General features: G+C 53.5%; 3 protein-coding genes and 1 long non-coding RNA gene across 9 annotated transcripts in view; 3 read left to right on the forward strand and 1 right to left on the reverse strand.

The window, feature by feature from the left end:
* LOC131820885 (uncharacterized) overlaps positions 1-13,447 on the forward strand; it is a 211,335-nt gene that overhangs the window by 84,682 nt on the left and 113,206 nt on the right. The gene's annotated exons all lie outside the window — the stretch shown is intronic.
* The window catches only part of F8 (coagulation factor VIII), a 111,116-nt gene that overhangs the window by 8,409 nt on the left and 89,260 nt on the right, over positions 1-13,447 (reverse strand). The window contains exon 1 of one of the 6 annotated variants that reach the window (XM_059156719.1): positions 5,889-6,012. The exons of the other annotated variants lie outside the window; for them this stretch is intronic. Coding sequence (XP_059012702.1) covers positions 5,889-5,975 — 87 coding nt within the window. The 5' untranslated portion in view covers positions 5,976-6,012. Of the gene's footprint in view, positions 1-5,888; positions 6,013-13,447 lie in introns of those variants that run through there. 6 annotated transcript variants of the gene reach the window in all.
* LOC131820879 (histone H2A-Bbd type 2/3) lies at positions 4,432-5,041 on the forward strand. The gene has a single exon (XM_059156738.1). The coding sequence runs from the start codon at positions 4,544-4,546 to the stop codon at positions 4,883-4,885; it is 342 nt and encodes a 113-aa protein (XP_059012721.1). The 5' UTR covers positions 4,432-4,543; the 3' UTR covers positions 4,886-5,041.
* On the forward strand, positions 5,974-7,196 carry F8A1 (coagulation factor VIII associated 1). The gene has a single exon (XM_059156736.1). It carries the CDS (start codon positions 5,974-5,976, stop codon positions 7,105-7,107), a length of 1,134 nt encoding a protein of 377 aa, XP_059012719.1. The 3' UTR covers positions 7,108-7,196.

Raw genomic sequence — 13,447 nt, forward strand, 5'->3', positions numbered from 1 at the left:
GGCTAGACAGGATGTTAGAGTGGAATACAAGAAGGAGAGAAACCCCTGGAAGAAGTCAGGGCTGGTGAAGTGCTCTTCTGCTCTGGGGTCCTGTAAAAGGCTCAGCAAAGTTGAAGAAATCATTTAGGGCTCTGCTATCCCAGCAGTCTGAACATCACCTGGGAGCAGTTAGAAATCCTGCATCTGGGCTCTGTTCCATGTCTACTGAATCAGAAGGCAAAGTTTGAGATGCACTAGCTCAGGGCAGAGTCAGCACCCTGCCCCACAGCCTCTGAGCAACCTTCCAGGAATGTGGTGTGTGTGTGTGTGTTTATGCATGAACTGTCAGGCTTTAATTAATAATTCATTGTATATGAATTCTTGAGACACATGTTAACATCCAACATGTGGGGTTTAAGACCTTGATAGGTCTAGGTTCCAGAGGAAAGTGCATGGCATATTTAAAGGAAAAGGAACACAGTTTGAGAAACATGATAGTGATGCCTATTCAAACGGCTTAGATTTAAACCATGGCATACAGTATAACGAAACTTGAAAATTATCTTTTACAAAACATTTGCGATTTGTATCTGCTTGAATATACTAAAACAGGAATTAATGTGTCTGTTATATAATCACACATCAGAGTTATAGTATTATGGGGAATTTTCTAAGAAATTGTTTGCTGGGGCACCTGGGTGGCTCAGGTGGGTAAGTGTCTGCCTTCAGCTCAGATCATGATCATAGAATCCTGGGATTGAGCCCCACAATGGGCTCCTTATTCAGTGGGGAATCTGCTTCTTCCTCTCACTCTGCCCCCCCACTCATTCTCTCTCTCTCTCTTAAATAATAAATAAAAAAATCTCTAAAAGAAGAATATGGGGGCACCTGGATGGCTCAGTGGGTTAAAGCCTTTACCCTTGGCTTGGGTCATGATCCCAGGATCCTGGGATCAAGCCCCGCGTTAGGCTCTCTGCTCAGCAGGGAGCCTGCTTCCCCCTCTCTCTGCCTGCCTCTCTGCCTACTTGTGACCTCTGTCTGTCAAATAAATATATAAAATCTTTAAAAAAAAAAAGGAGTTCATTTTCATGTATGCTGTGAGGGTTAGGGTAATAATAGACATCGGGAACAAGACAAGAATGTCTGCTTTCACTGTTTCTATTCAAGATTGTAAAAGAAATCCTAGCCGGAGCAATGACACAAGAAACGGAAATAAAAGGCATCTATATTGGAAAGGTAAAAGGAAAACTATCTCTATTGTCAGATGACATAATCTTATATATAAAAAATCCTAAATATAGAAAGCACATAAAGTTAGTAAGTGATTTCAATAAAATAGCAAGATATGAGATCAACACACAAAAATCAGTTGTGTCTCTATATAGGAGCAATGAAAAAATCTAAAATGAAATTGACAATTCTATTTTTTAAAGATTTATTTGACAGAAAGAGAGAGAGAGAGAGAGGGAGCCTGTGAGTGAGGAGCAGCATGGAGGAGGGGCAGAGGGAGAAGCAGGCTCTCCACTAAGCAGGGAGTCTGATGTGGGACACGATTTCAGGACCCTGAGACCTGGCCTGAGGTGAAGGCAGATGCTTACACCACTGAGTCAACAAGGCATCCTCAAAAATTCTATTTAAAATAGCATCAAATGGAATTAAATACACAAGAATAAATTTAGTCAAGGCGGTGCAAGATTTGTGCACTGAAAATTACAAATCATTGCTGAAAGAAATTAAAGAGGATGTAAATAAACTGAAAGTCATCCTGCCTCAGTAAACCGAACAGGTAATATTGGTAAGATGTCCGTAATCCCCAAGGCAATACAGAGATTGAATACAACCCATATCAAAATCTCAAAGAGTTGTTTTGCAGAAATGTTAGAGCCAATCGTAAATGCATGTGTCCCTGCGAGGGACACAGATAGCCAAAACCATCTATCCGGAAGAAGAACAAAGTTGGAGGACTCGCACTTTCCAATTTCAAAACGTATTTCTGAGCTCCAGCGAGCGATCCCAAAAAGTGTGGTACTGACACAACGGTAGACATATAGGTCAACGATTAGGAAGTTAGAGTGAGAAACAAACCCACGGGTTTATGAACAGTTGGTACCGAACAAGGGTGCCCAGGCCACTCAATGTAGGATTGAGCAATGTCTTCCAGGTGTGGTGCTGGGAAAACTGAATACCCGCAGACACGAGAAAGAATGTGGAGTCCAGGATAAAACCGAAATTGAACCCCCCAGATGGCTCACAAGCCTGAATGTGAACAGGAAACTATGAAACCCTTGGTACAAAACACAGCTGTAAAACCCGGTGGCTTTGGTTAGGCGAGGTTCCTTAAATACGGTGGCAGCCAAAGCACAGCCACAAGAAAAGGAGGAGGAGGAACAGAGGAGGAAGGAGGAGGGAGGAGGAGGAGGAGGGGTGGGAGGAGGGGGAGGAGCCGGAGGAGAAAACCAAAGGATCAGTCGCACCCCAACCAAAGCAAATCTCTTTGGGCACCAAAGGGCTCCGTCTAGAAACGGTCTGTTTCTAGAAACTATTACGCAAGAGTTTCTTAAATGGGGTAGGAAAGGCATAGGCACACAAGAAGCAGGAGGAGGAGGGCGCAGGGAGCAGGAAGAAGAGGGGGAGGAGGAGGAGGACTTGGGGAGGGGAGAAGGAGGAACAGTGTAGGCCGGGAAAGGCCGGAAACCCCTGCCCCAGGACGGGGGAAGCCTTTGCCAGGCACCTAGGCGACAAGGGCGTCTTCTTCCGGACGCCCAAAGAACACTTTGAACTCAGCCACAAAGAGGCGGACAGAGCCGGGCCGAGCACGGGAGCCGACAGACGTTCCTCCGAAGCGCGCGTGCAAGCGACCAGGAGGCCCATGGACAGCCGCTGCCCATCGGTGGCCGTTAGGGACGTGCACGTCCAAAGCCCTGGGAGGGGCGCCTGGGTGGCTCGGCGGGAGGAGCGTCTGGACTCTGGACCTCGGCTCAGGCCAGGCCTGTTCTCTGGGTTGCGAGACCCAGGCCCGCGTCAGGCTCCACGGTGGGCTCTGCGCCGGGCATGGAGCCTGCTTCAGCTTCTCCCCCTCTCTGTCGCCCTCTGCCCCTCCTCCGCTCCCTCTCTAAGAGGGCGGGGCGGGGGGCGAGGTTGCCGTGAGATGCCACTTCGCCCCCCAGTAGGACGGCTCTTCTAGGCCCCAGAAAGACCAACCAAGCGGGAAATGACCAGTCTGGGCGAGGATGTGGAAGAACTGGGACCCTGGCCCACGGCTCCTGGGATGGGGGAGTGGTCCGGCTGCGGCGGGGAAGGTAGCCAGGGAATGACCCTAGGACCCCGCGAGCCCGCTCCTAGCTCCACAGGGCACGGCACGGGAAACAGGAGCTCAGACAGAACCTTGTAGGCGACCGTCCACTGCGGCGCACTTCCCATGGGCCCGGAGGTGGACATCACCGCCAGGCCGGTCCGCTGAGGACCAGAGTCCACGACTCGTGGTCTCTCCGTGCTGTGGCCTCCTGTCCACAGCCATCAGAAGACACCAAGTGGGGGAGGAAGGGGGGTGCCGTGGGGAGCGTCTGCCCGCCAGCTGCGGGGCTTCCTTTTGGGGGCGGGGCCCACGCTGTGGAGCGAGATAGGGATGACGGTCGCCCCTCACGTCGAGGGTCTGCTTGGGGCCACGAGGTCCTCCCCCGTCTGGGGTCTCTTGGGTAGGACGTCCCAGTGGGGCGGAAGGTGAGCCTCCATCTCCTCCGCGAGGCGTCGTGGGGGTCCTGGGGGGGGGGAGGGGCGGGGGGGGGGCAGGCTCCCGCGAGATAGGGGTGACGGTCGCCCCTCACGTCGAGGGTCTGCTTGGGGCCACGAGGTCCTCCCCCGTCTGGGGTCTCTTGGGGAGGACGTCCCAGTGGGGCGGAAGGTGAGCCTCCATCTCCTCCGCGAGGCGTCGTGGGGGGCCGTGGGGGGGAGGGGCGGGGGGGGGCAGGCTCCCACTCGCGCCATTTCTCGGCGGGCCCGAGCTCCCGGCAGGGGCCGATGGGAAAGCGGTGACCTCACCGGATCTACGTGTCCCGAAGTGTGTGGCCCCGGACCAATGACGGGGGTCGGTCCGTGGTCGCTAGGAGACGGCGGCGTAAGGGTCCGAGTCACGAGTCCCAACCGGGTGGTTGGAGAAGTTGGGACTCGCTGAGCCCCGCTGAGCCCCGCCGAGCCCCGCTGAGCCCCGCCGATCTCCGCCGAGCGCCGCCGAGCCCCGCCGAAGCCGCTGAGCCTCGCCGAAGCCGCTGAGCCCCCGCCGAGCCCCGCCGAAGCCGCTGAGCCTCGCCGAAGCCGCTGAGCCCCCGCCGAGCCCCGCCGAAGCCGCTGAGCCCCGCCGAAGCCGCTGAGCCCCGCCGAGCCCCGCCGAAGCCGCTGAGCCCCGCCGAGCCCCGCCGAAGCCGCTGAGCCCCGCCGAGCCCCGCCGAAGCCGCTGAGCCCCGCCGAGCCCCGCCGAAGCCGCTGAGCCCCGCCGAGCCCCGCCGAACCCCGCAGAGCACCGCCCACCTAGGCCCGTCGCCGAGCCCGAGCGCAGCCGAGGCCCAGCATGCCGGCCAAGAGGAGCCGTCGAGGGTCGTCCGGAGGCCAGAGGCAGGCCCGCTCCCGCACCGCCCGAGCCGAGCTGTCGTTCTCCGTGAGCCACGTGGAGCGCCTCCTGCGCGAGGGCCGCTACGCCCGGCGCCTGGGCTCGTCCGCGCCGGTCTTCCTAGCGGCCGTCATCCAGTACCTGACGGCCACGGTCCTGGAGCTGGCGGGCAACGAGGCCCGGAACTGCGGCAGGACGCGCATCACCCCGGAGCTCGTGGACATGGCGGTCCACAACAACGCGCTGCTCAGCCGCTTCTTCGAGTCCACCACCATCTCCCAGGTGGCCCCGCCCCACGACTAGCTGCCGCCCCACGCCACTCGGCCGCTCGGCCCGCCCGCCCCAGCCGGGCCTGCTCCCCGCTGCGGCGGCCCGGGGCGGGCTGGGGCCTCGGGCCCAGCGCCTCGAAGTCCCCACAAGGGGCTCAAGAAACCCGTGTGTCCAAGCAATAAAAGCCAAGGAAAGAAACCTGCGCGCCTGTGTGTGTTTTCGCGCGTGCGGGCGCTTCGGTCACTCGGTGGGCCACGTGCTTCGGGGATGTCCCCCGAAGGACAGACCCCCAGGCAGGGGGGTGGGGGGGGTTCGGAAGAGCCGTTTCTCTCAGGGACGGTGCACGGGCGTGGCCCCGGGTGGGACAGGCTGGATGGGGGTGCGGGGGGGGGGCGCTGGCGCCCCCGAGACCCCCACATGAGTGCCGAGCAAGCCAGAGCCCGGGACCATCCCGGGAAGGACGGGGTTCCTGGGGCCGCAGCTCAAGACCAGGACCGCGGCGTCGTGGAGGGGACAACGTGCCAGGGCGACCCCCCGGGGATGGGGCCGAAGGGTGGACACACCTGTCGGCGTGGACTCTGGTAGGGCAGGGGCTTGGTCCGGAAGGTTGAGGAGGGACGGTGCAGGGGTGACGGGCGGGGAGGGGGTGGGTTGGCCACCGCGAAGCGTGCAGACTTGGCGGGGTGGACACACTTGGGGCGGCGGGCGGGGAGCAGGGACTCGGCCCTCGCGAACCATGCGGACTTGGCCTTAGGGCCACGTGGCGCCGCGGCTTGAGTTCTGCTCGGCTTCCGTTTAGGGACGCTAGGGGACGCCCGTGCTAGCAACCCGGGCCAGCAGGCTGTCGCCTGGCAACAGCCGGCCCCTGGCCAGGCCCCGCCCCAGGACTGACGATTTGCATAGACAACGCCCCCCCCCTCCCCCCCGTGAGGCCTCTGGCGGCGGATCCCGCGCTTTTCCTAGCGCCGGCGCGGCAGGGCGCGCGCGCACGCGCGGTAGTGCGGCCTCCTCCCCCACCCCCGCACCCGCGCCTCACCTCGACCGAGCGAGCGGCTCGCAAGGCACGTCGCCTCCAGGCGCCGCCGCGCCCCACCGACTGCGTCAGAGAGCAGGCGACGAACATGGCGGCGTCCGCAGCCGGCCTGGGCGGCGGCGCGGGCCCCGGGCCCGAGGCTGGGGACTTCCTGGCCCGCTACCGCCAGGTGTCCAACAAGCTGAAGAAGCGGTTCCTGCGGAAGCCGAACGTGGCGGAGGCGGGCGAGCAGTTTGGCCAGTTGGGCCGCGAGCTGCGTGCCCAGGAGTGCCTGCCCTACGCGGCCTGGTGCCAGCTGGCCGTGGCGCGCTGCCAGCAGGCGCTCTTCCACGGGCCCGGGGAGGCGCTGGCGCTGACCGAGGCCGCCCGTCTCTTTCTGCGGCAGGAGCGCGACGCGCGCCAGCGGCTCGTCTGCCCGGCCGCCTACGGGGAGCCGCTGCAGGCCGCAGCCAGCGCTCTGGGCGCCGCCGTGCGCCTGCACCTCGAGCTGGGCCAGCCGGCCGCCGCCGCCGCCCTCTGCCTCGAGCTGGCCGCCGCCCTGCGCGACCTGGGCCAGCCGGCCGCCGCCGCCGGCCACTTCCAGCGCGCCGCCCAGCTGCAGCTCCCGCAGCTGCCCCTGGCCGCGCTGCAGGCGCTCGGCGACGCCGCCTCCTGCCAGCTGCTGGCGCGCGACTACAACGGCGCCCTGGCCGTCTTCACGCGCATGCAGCGCCTGGCGCGGGAGCACGGCAGCCACCCGGTGCAGCCGCCGCCGCCGCCCCCGCCGCCGCCGCCGCCGCCCCCGGGGCAGCAGGCGGGCCCCGGCGCCGCCCTGGCCGTGCCCGCCGCGCTGCTCCCTCCCAGCGCCGCCTCCGCGCCCGGCGCTTCCTCTCCCGCCACGCTCGGAGCCTTCGCGGACGTGTTGGTCCGCTGCGAGGTGTCCCGCGTGCTGCTGCTGCTGCTCCTGCAACCGCCGCCCGCCAAGCTGCTGCCGGAGCATGCCCACACCCTGGAGAAGTACTCCTGGGAGGCTTTCGACAGCCACGGGCAGGAGAGCGGGGGCCAGCTTCCCGAGGAGCTGTTCCTGCTGCTCCAGTCCTTGGTCATGGCTACCCACGAAAAGGACACGGAAGCCGTCAAGTCGCTGCAGGTGGAGATGTGGCCGCTCTTGACTGCTGAGCAGAATCACCTCCTTCACCTCGTCCTGCAAGAAGCCGTCTCCCCCTCGGGACAGGGCATCTGATGAATCACTTCGACCAAGGGACTTTGGGCTCGTGGCAGAACTTCGTGCATCTGCCCTGGCCTTTGGGCCGAGGGGCGGGGCGGGGGGTGCGGGCGGGCGGCGGGGAAGGGAAGGGGGTCCGAATAAAAGACAGGAATCCTCGCAGTTCTGCCTTGCTCTTACTCCGCTTGCCTCCTGAGGCTTTAAGTTGATTACAAGTTACCTGTGTTCCCAGAACTTACTGCCGAGACGGTGGGAGGGAAACCACGTGGCAGGATCCATGGAGGACATGGCTCTCTTCCCCCAGACTGCCCACAGACAAATAAGAACCCCCTGGGTCGCCTGGGTGGCTCAGCTGCTTAGGCGACTGCCTTCGGCTCGGGTCATGATCCCGGGATCGAGTCCTGGGATCGAGTGCCGCATCCGGCTCCCACCTCTGCGGGGAGTCTGCTTCGCCCTCTGACCTTCTCCCCTCTCATGCCTGCACACTCTCTTTCTCGCTCAAGCAAATAAACAAAATCTTTACCAAAAAACCAACCAACCAACAACAAAAAAAAACCCCAAACCAAAAACAAGTCAGAACCCCCTTTATCCCTTACCTCTTCTTCCACCTGACGCCCCGCCCCCTACATCTTTGTTGCAAAGTGAGGACTGGATTTTGCACAGCGCCCAGTACGTAAGCTATAGGATTTTTTTTTTTTTTTTATCGTGATTGGATTTCTTAGCACAGATAAGTGTCAATCCAAGTGGCCAACCAAGTTCTTTGTTTCGTCCGCCCCACACCTATTCTTTGGGATGATTTGACGCCCTAAGCGGTTGTGGCTACGGCCCCAGGTCCATAAGAAAGCCCTTCGGATGCTCCTAGCGTGGGGTTTCGCTTTCCTTCCATCTGTAACATGGGAACAGCTTCTCCACATAATCAGGAAGCAGAAAGGAGAAAAACAGGTGGCTGTCTTTCAGGTCCATGAGCTAGTCATCCCTTTGACACAGACAGTGTGTGTTAGTCCTCAGGCTGTGCCAGCCCAGGAGTCTACAGAGACCCTCTGCCACGTGGACCTCTCAGCTGCAAGGCCGCTGGGTCCCGTGCAAGGGGCGGGGGCGCGTTCTAACACAGGTGGGCCCGATGTGCCTTGGAATTCACCGTTCCGGTTCTAGGTTCTAGCCCCAGAGGTATGCCTAGCCCACGGGACGACTTTTATTTGTAGTAGGGATCTCTCTGCAACTCTGCCTTAACACAAATGTGTAAAATCAGCATGGTTCTTTCGTATCGCGTGCACGTGCCTATGCCGGACCGCGTCTTTGTTTCCCAAGAGCAGGACAGCAACCCGTTTCAAAGTACTACATTTACAAAGATTCTTGGTCCGCACGTTACATGCAAATGTTACAAACTGGGTGTTTTTAAATTCAATCTTTTCCTCTTTGCAGTTGTGAGAGTGATCACGAGAACTCTTCAGAATATAATCTCCCTCTCCAGTCATTCAGCTTTGGGAAAATGCATCCTCTAGGCTGAAGCTGTATACAGTACTAATCTTTTGGGGTGCCATTTAAGGACACGGTTTGGCAGATTTCTGTTTTGCCTTCAGTGTGTGTGTTTGGGGGGGGAGGTGGATATATTGAGGGTTGTTACCATGCCTTAAGTGCCTCAAAATGGGTGGGACTTTCAGGGTAACCTTTACTACCTCTAGTTCAACAATGTGGAAGCAATAGGTAAGGGAATACAAGAGAGGCCCATCAGAGATAGAATCAGCTACCATTCCCATGCTGTCACTTGGCTGCCTGGAAGGGTCTTTCGGAGTCCTAGAAGCCTAGTCTAACTTACTGCAAAAGTGGGTAGGGTGTTAGAAACATGAAAAGAGGCTCAACATCATTCATCATCAGGGAAATGCAAGTCAGAACCACAATGAAATATCCCCTCACTGTCAGAAAGGCTAAAAGCAGAAACACAGGAAACATGTGTTGGCGAGAATGTGGAGAAAAAGGGACCCTCTTGCACAGTTGGTAGAATGTCCTCTGGTGTAGCTGCTCTGGAAAACACTATGGAGATTCCTCAGAAAGTTAAAAATAGAGCTACCATCTGGTCAAGTAATTCCACTACTGGGTATTTACCCAAAGAAAATGAAAACACTAATTCAAATTGATATATGCACCCCTATGTTTATTGCATTATTTACAACAGCCATATTATGGAAGCAGCCCAAATACCCATCCATGGATGAGTGGATAAAGAAGACACACAGATTGGAATATTTCTGAACCATAAGAAAGAAATCTTGTCATTTGCAACATGGATGTATCTAGAAGTTATAATGCTATGTGAAATAAGTCAGAGAAAGACAGTATATGATTTCTCTCCCGTGGAGTTTAAGAAACAAAGGATTTGAAAGAAAAAAAAGAGACAAACTAAAAACCACAATCCTAAATAGAGAAAACAAACTGAAGGTTACCAGAGGGGAGATAGGTGTGGGGGATGGGTGAACTGGGTGATGGGAATTAAAACTTACAGTGGTGAGCCCTGTGAGTAATGTACAGAGTTGTTGAGTCACTACACTGTACACCTTAAACTAATATAACACTGTTCATTATTTATACTGGAATTAAAAAAGAAAGTAGTTTAAAAAAAGTGGTTAGGGTGCATGGTCCTTTCCGGTTTTGCTTTTTCTTAGTATACGACTCTCACCCTGGGCTACAGGCCTGGCCAGCTGCCTTACTGTCTTATTGATGAGGGAGCAGAAGGCATGCTGAGGACAAAGCACAAGCTAAGACCCTGCAGGCAGGGTGCCTGGTGGGTTCCCTAGAGGAGGGAATGGTGTGACATTCCTCAGGCACTCCTGGCTGCCCAAGAGCAAAGGAAGAGGAAAAATAAATGAGTAACTGATAGAGATCATAGTCATGCACGACATGAATCTCCCATCAGTTTTGCAACTGTCTAAATGACTCATAAGAATAAAAGCAATCTTGGGGCGCCTGGGTGGCTCAGTGGGTGAAGTGTCTGCCTTCAGCTCAGGTCATGATCCCACGGTCCTGGAATAGAGCATCTGGCTCCCTGCTCAGTGGGGAATCTGCTTCTCCCTCTGCCTGCCACTGCCCCGGCTTGCGTGTTCTCTCTCTCTCTCTCTCTCTCTCAAATAAATAAATAAATAAATAAAGTACTTAAAATAAAAAATGAAAAAAAAGCAATCTCATCTATAGCCACAACCTCTAGAAACCTATAGACTCAATTCCCTGGGACCCTCATGTCACCCTCCCCTTCACAGAATAGAAAATCTTACATTATCTGTCATTCCTCACAATGGCAGTGCAGGTCTTTCAGCCCACAGGTTCTGTCTCTGTGCTATAATAAAAAAAAATACCCTTTTCTGCACTGAAAAAGTCTCAAGAATTCTTTCTTGGCCATAGGCTACCGAACTGTACTTCAAACTACATCATTATGACAAGAACGTTTAGGAATTATGATATGTAACTGTGAAAGTATTTGGATTTGGGCTTAAGGAAAAGCCTCCTTAGGCCTTGGGTCTAAACTCCCTGTATTGAGGAGGTGGGGTGGGTGGGATTACCAGAGAGCTTGGTGTTGGGTATACCAGTATAACTCTAGAAAACATGAAGGTTGTTTTACATTTTCCATTGGCTTATTTACAGATGTCCCTCAGAAACTTCACAGCATAGACAGCTGGGACAAGGCCAGATTTCAGCGATTTTCACAGACTTTGACAAAATCACTTGCTAATTATCAACTTAATGTCAAAACAACACTGATTTCTAACATGACCCCAAAATAAGTATTTTTAAATCACATTAAAAATAGTTTTCTTTTTAACCTGAAAACCAGAAGGAAAGAGCCACATCACTGACTTGTTCACTGATAAGTCAAAATTAACATTTACATTATAGACTATTGCGGATGGGGGCAGTGAAGCAGTGGTCCTTAAACGTTCCCCCTCCCTCTTTATGTGGGACATCTGTGATGAGAAATATTGTCAATGAAACATATTCTGTATGTGAACGAAACAGAGATATAAGAACATTTGAGGACCACTACACTGGAAGTTGACAACTAAGACTGAAGTGTCCACGTTCGGCAAACTCTGCAATGGAAGTGGTCTGGTTAATGGTAACTGCCTAGGTGTTCCTCGTGTCATTAGACTAATCTTCAGCTAGCCCTGACAGTCTGCAAACTTTTTCTGTAAAGGAACAGATGGAAATATTTTAGTCTTTTCAGGCCACAAGTGATCTCTATTGCATAATCTTTGTTTTGCAACTTTAAACCTATAAAAACCATTCTTAACTCACAGTCCATAAGAAGCCGGTGGTAGTCCAAATCCATGGATGGGCTCTATCTTTCCCATCCCTTTACTAGAACCTAGAACACAGCAGTTACTCAGTAGCTGTTTGTAAATGAATGACCTCCATGAGAGTAATTATTAACGCTTCTACTACATTGAATGAGAAAGACTGAAAATAAATGAACTAGTCATTAAACTGCAGGTTCCAGGAAACAAAAAATAAAACCAAAAGAAAGTAAAAGAATTTTTGAAGTTTTAAAGGGAAATTAATGAATTAGAACACAATCTCAGGGGTCCCTGGTTAGCTCAGTTGGTTTAGCACCCAACTATTGGTTTCAGCTCAGGTCATGATCTCGGGGTCATGGGATTGAGACGTATGTTGGATTCCACACTTAGCAGGGAGTCTGCTTGAGGATTCTCTCCCTCTGCCCCTCCCTATACTATCTCTCAAATAAATAAATAAATTTTAAAAACCTGTCCTTCCTGCTCATGTTCTCTCTCAAAACAATAAAAATAAAATCTTTAAAAAACCAACAGCTTCAAATCTATGTTTGATTTTAAGATCAAGAGTTGATTCTTTGAAAATCTAATAGAATAGACAAACACTCACCCACTCTAGTGAAGGGAGAAAGAGAGTGAAAGACCCCTCCCCTAGAAGATAGATAGGATAACTAACCGCTTGTTTGCTTTTCTGTGAACCGCTGGCTTTTAGGCGTAAATTAGGTTATTAATTGCTTATTAATTGCTCTCTTGCCCTTCTGTAACTGCTTGGCTTATAGAAATAATAGAAGACGCCATGATGGCATTCCTACCTTCCCCCTTCTTGTTCCCCCTCCCTGCCTCTCTCCTCCCGCGCGCGGGCCCTCAGAACCAATCAGCTTGTTCCCCCTTCCCGCCTCTCTCTTCACGCGCGTGGGTCCCCAAAGCCAATCAGCAAACTCCACGTATGCCTTTTTCAAAAGTTCTAACTGTCAACCAATCAGTTGCGCCCCACCCAAAACTTGTTTGTACCTGTCTATAAAAACCCGGCACCACCCCAGCCGGGTGTGCTCAGCTAGCAGGAGCTGCTGACCACCCGCAGGCGCGCGCTGACCACCCGCAGGCGCCTGCGTAACAATAAAGAACCTCTTGCTGATTGCATCCAGTGGCAGTGTTGGATTCTTGGGTAAGGGGATCCGCGGGTCTTTCAAGAGAAATATGTGTGTATGTAGATAATGCTCTATGACACACGTGGGGAGACACAACTCGAATGTATACATTCACATTAGCTACGGGTAATAGAAAATGAGAATACTGATGCTCAGATAAGGAATGGAGAAGATAGCTAAACATCTAGCACTCAGAAAGACAAAGCTTAGTGGCATTTCTACCTAGCTTTGATTAAATGCATGATTACTACACTAATGAAGCCAGTCTAGACCCGCAAGTTAACAGGAAAAGATGGAAACTTTCCTACTTTATTTTCAAGTTTAATATCACTCTCATGCCCAAACCTTGTAAATAGAGCTCCTGGAAGAGGTAAACCAATTTTACTGATTAGTATAGATGAAAAATTCTAAATAAAATGTAAGCAAAATGAATCCAGCTAAGTTGTTAATGATTGGTACACTCTGAGTGGGATCCTACCAAAGATGACCTTCCATGATGTAAAGACTCCCATCAGACCTGATTTCAGGCTGCTGATGGAATGTCATGGAATGCTACTAGACAGCCCCAGCAAAGCACTGGGAAATCTCTGGGAAAGCTACTCTCACTTTGTAAATGTGATAAAAAGTGTTTGTTTAAAACTAACAGTGAACATTAAAGAGTAAAATATGGGATCCATTCACAGTGAAGTCAAGAAAACATAGGCTTCTTTGTTTTATACATGGGTCTCTGTGTGTGTGTGTTTCTGCATATTAATCACAAAAGCATTTAGAGTGACTGCTCTTTCCTGTTTACCAGGTCCTGCCAGCGTGAACCAGTATGGTATTCTGGGGGATGTTTGGAGTCCCCAGGGGTCCACATTACAATAAAGAACAAGGGAGCTGGCATTGTCCAGAGACAGGAAAGGTAAAGGGAACACTCCTGTTCCCACCTTG

The sequence above is a fragment of the Mustela lutreola genome, chromosome X (assembly GCF_030435805.1).
Source record: "Mustela lutreola isolate mMusLut2 chromosome X, mMusLut2.pri, whole genome shotgun sequence".
Lineage (NCBI taxonomy): Eukaryota > Metazoa > Chordata > Mammalia > Carnivora > Mustelidae > Mustela > Mustela lutreola.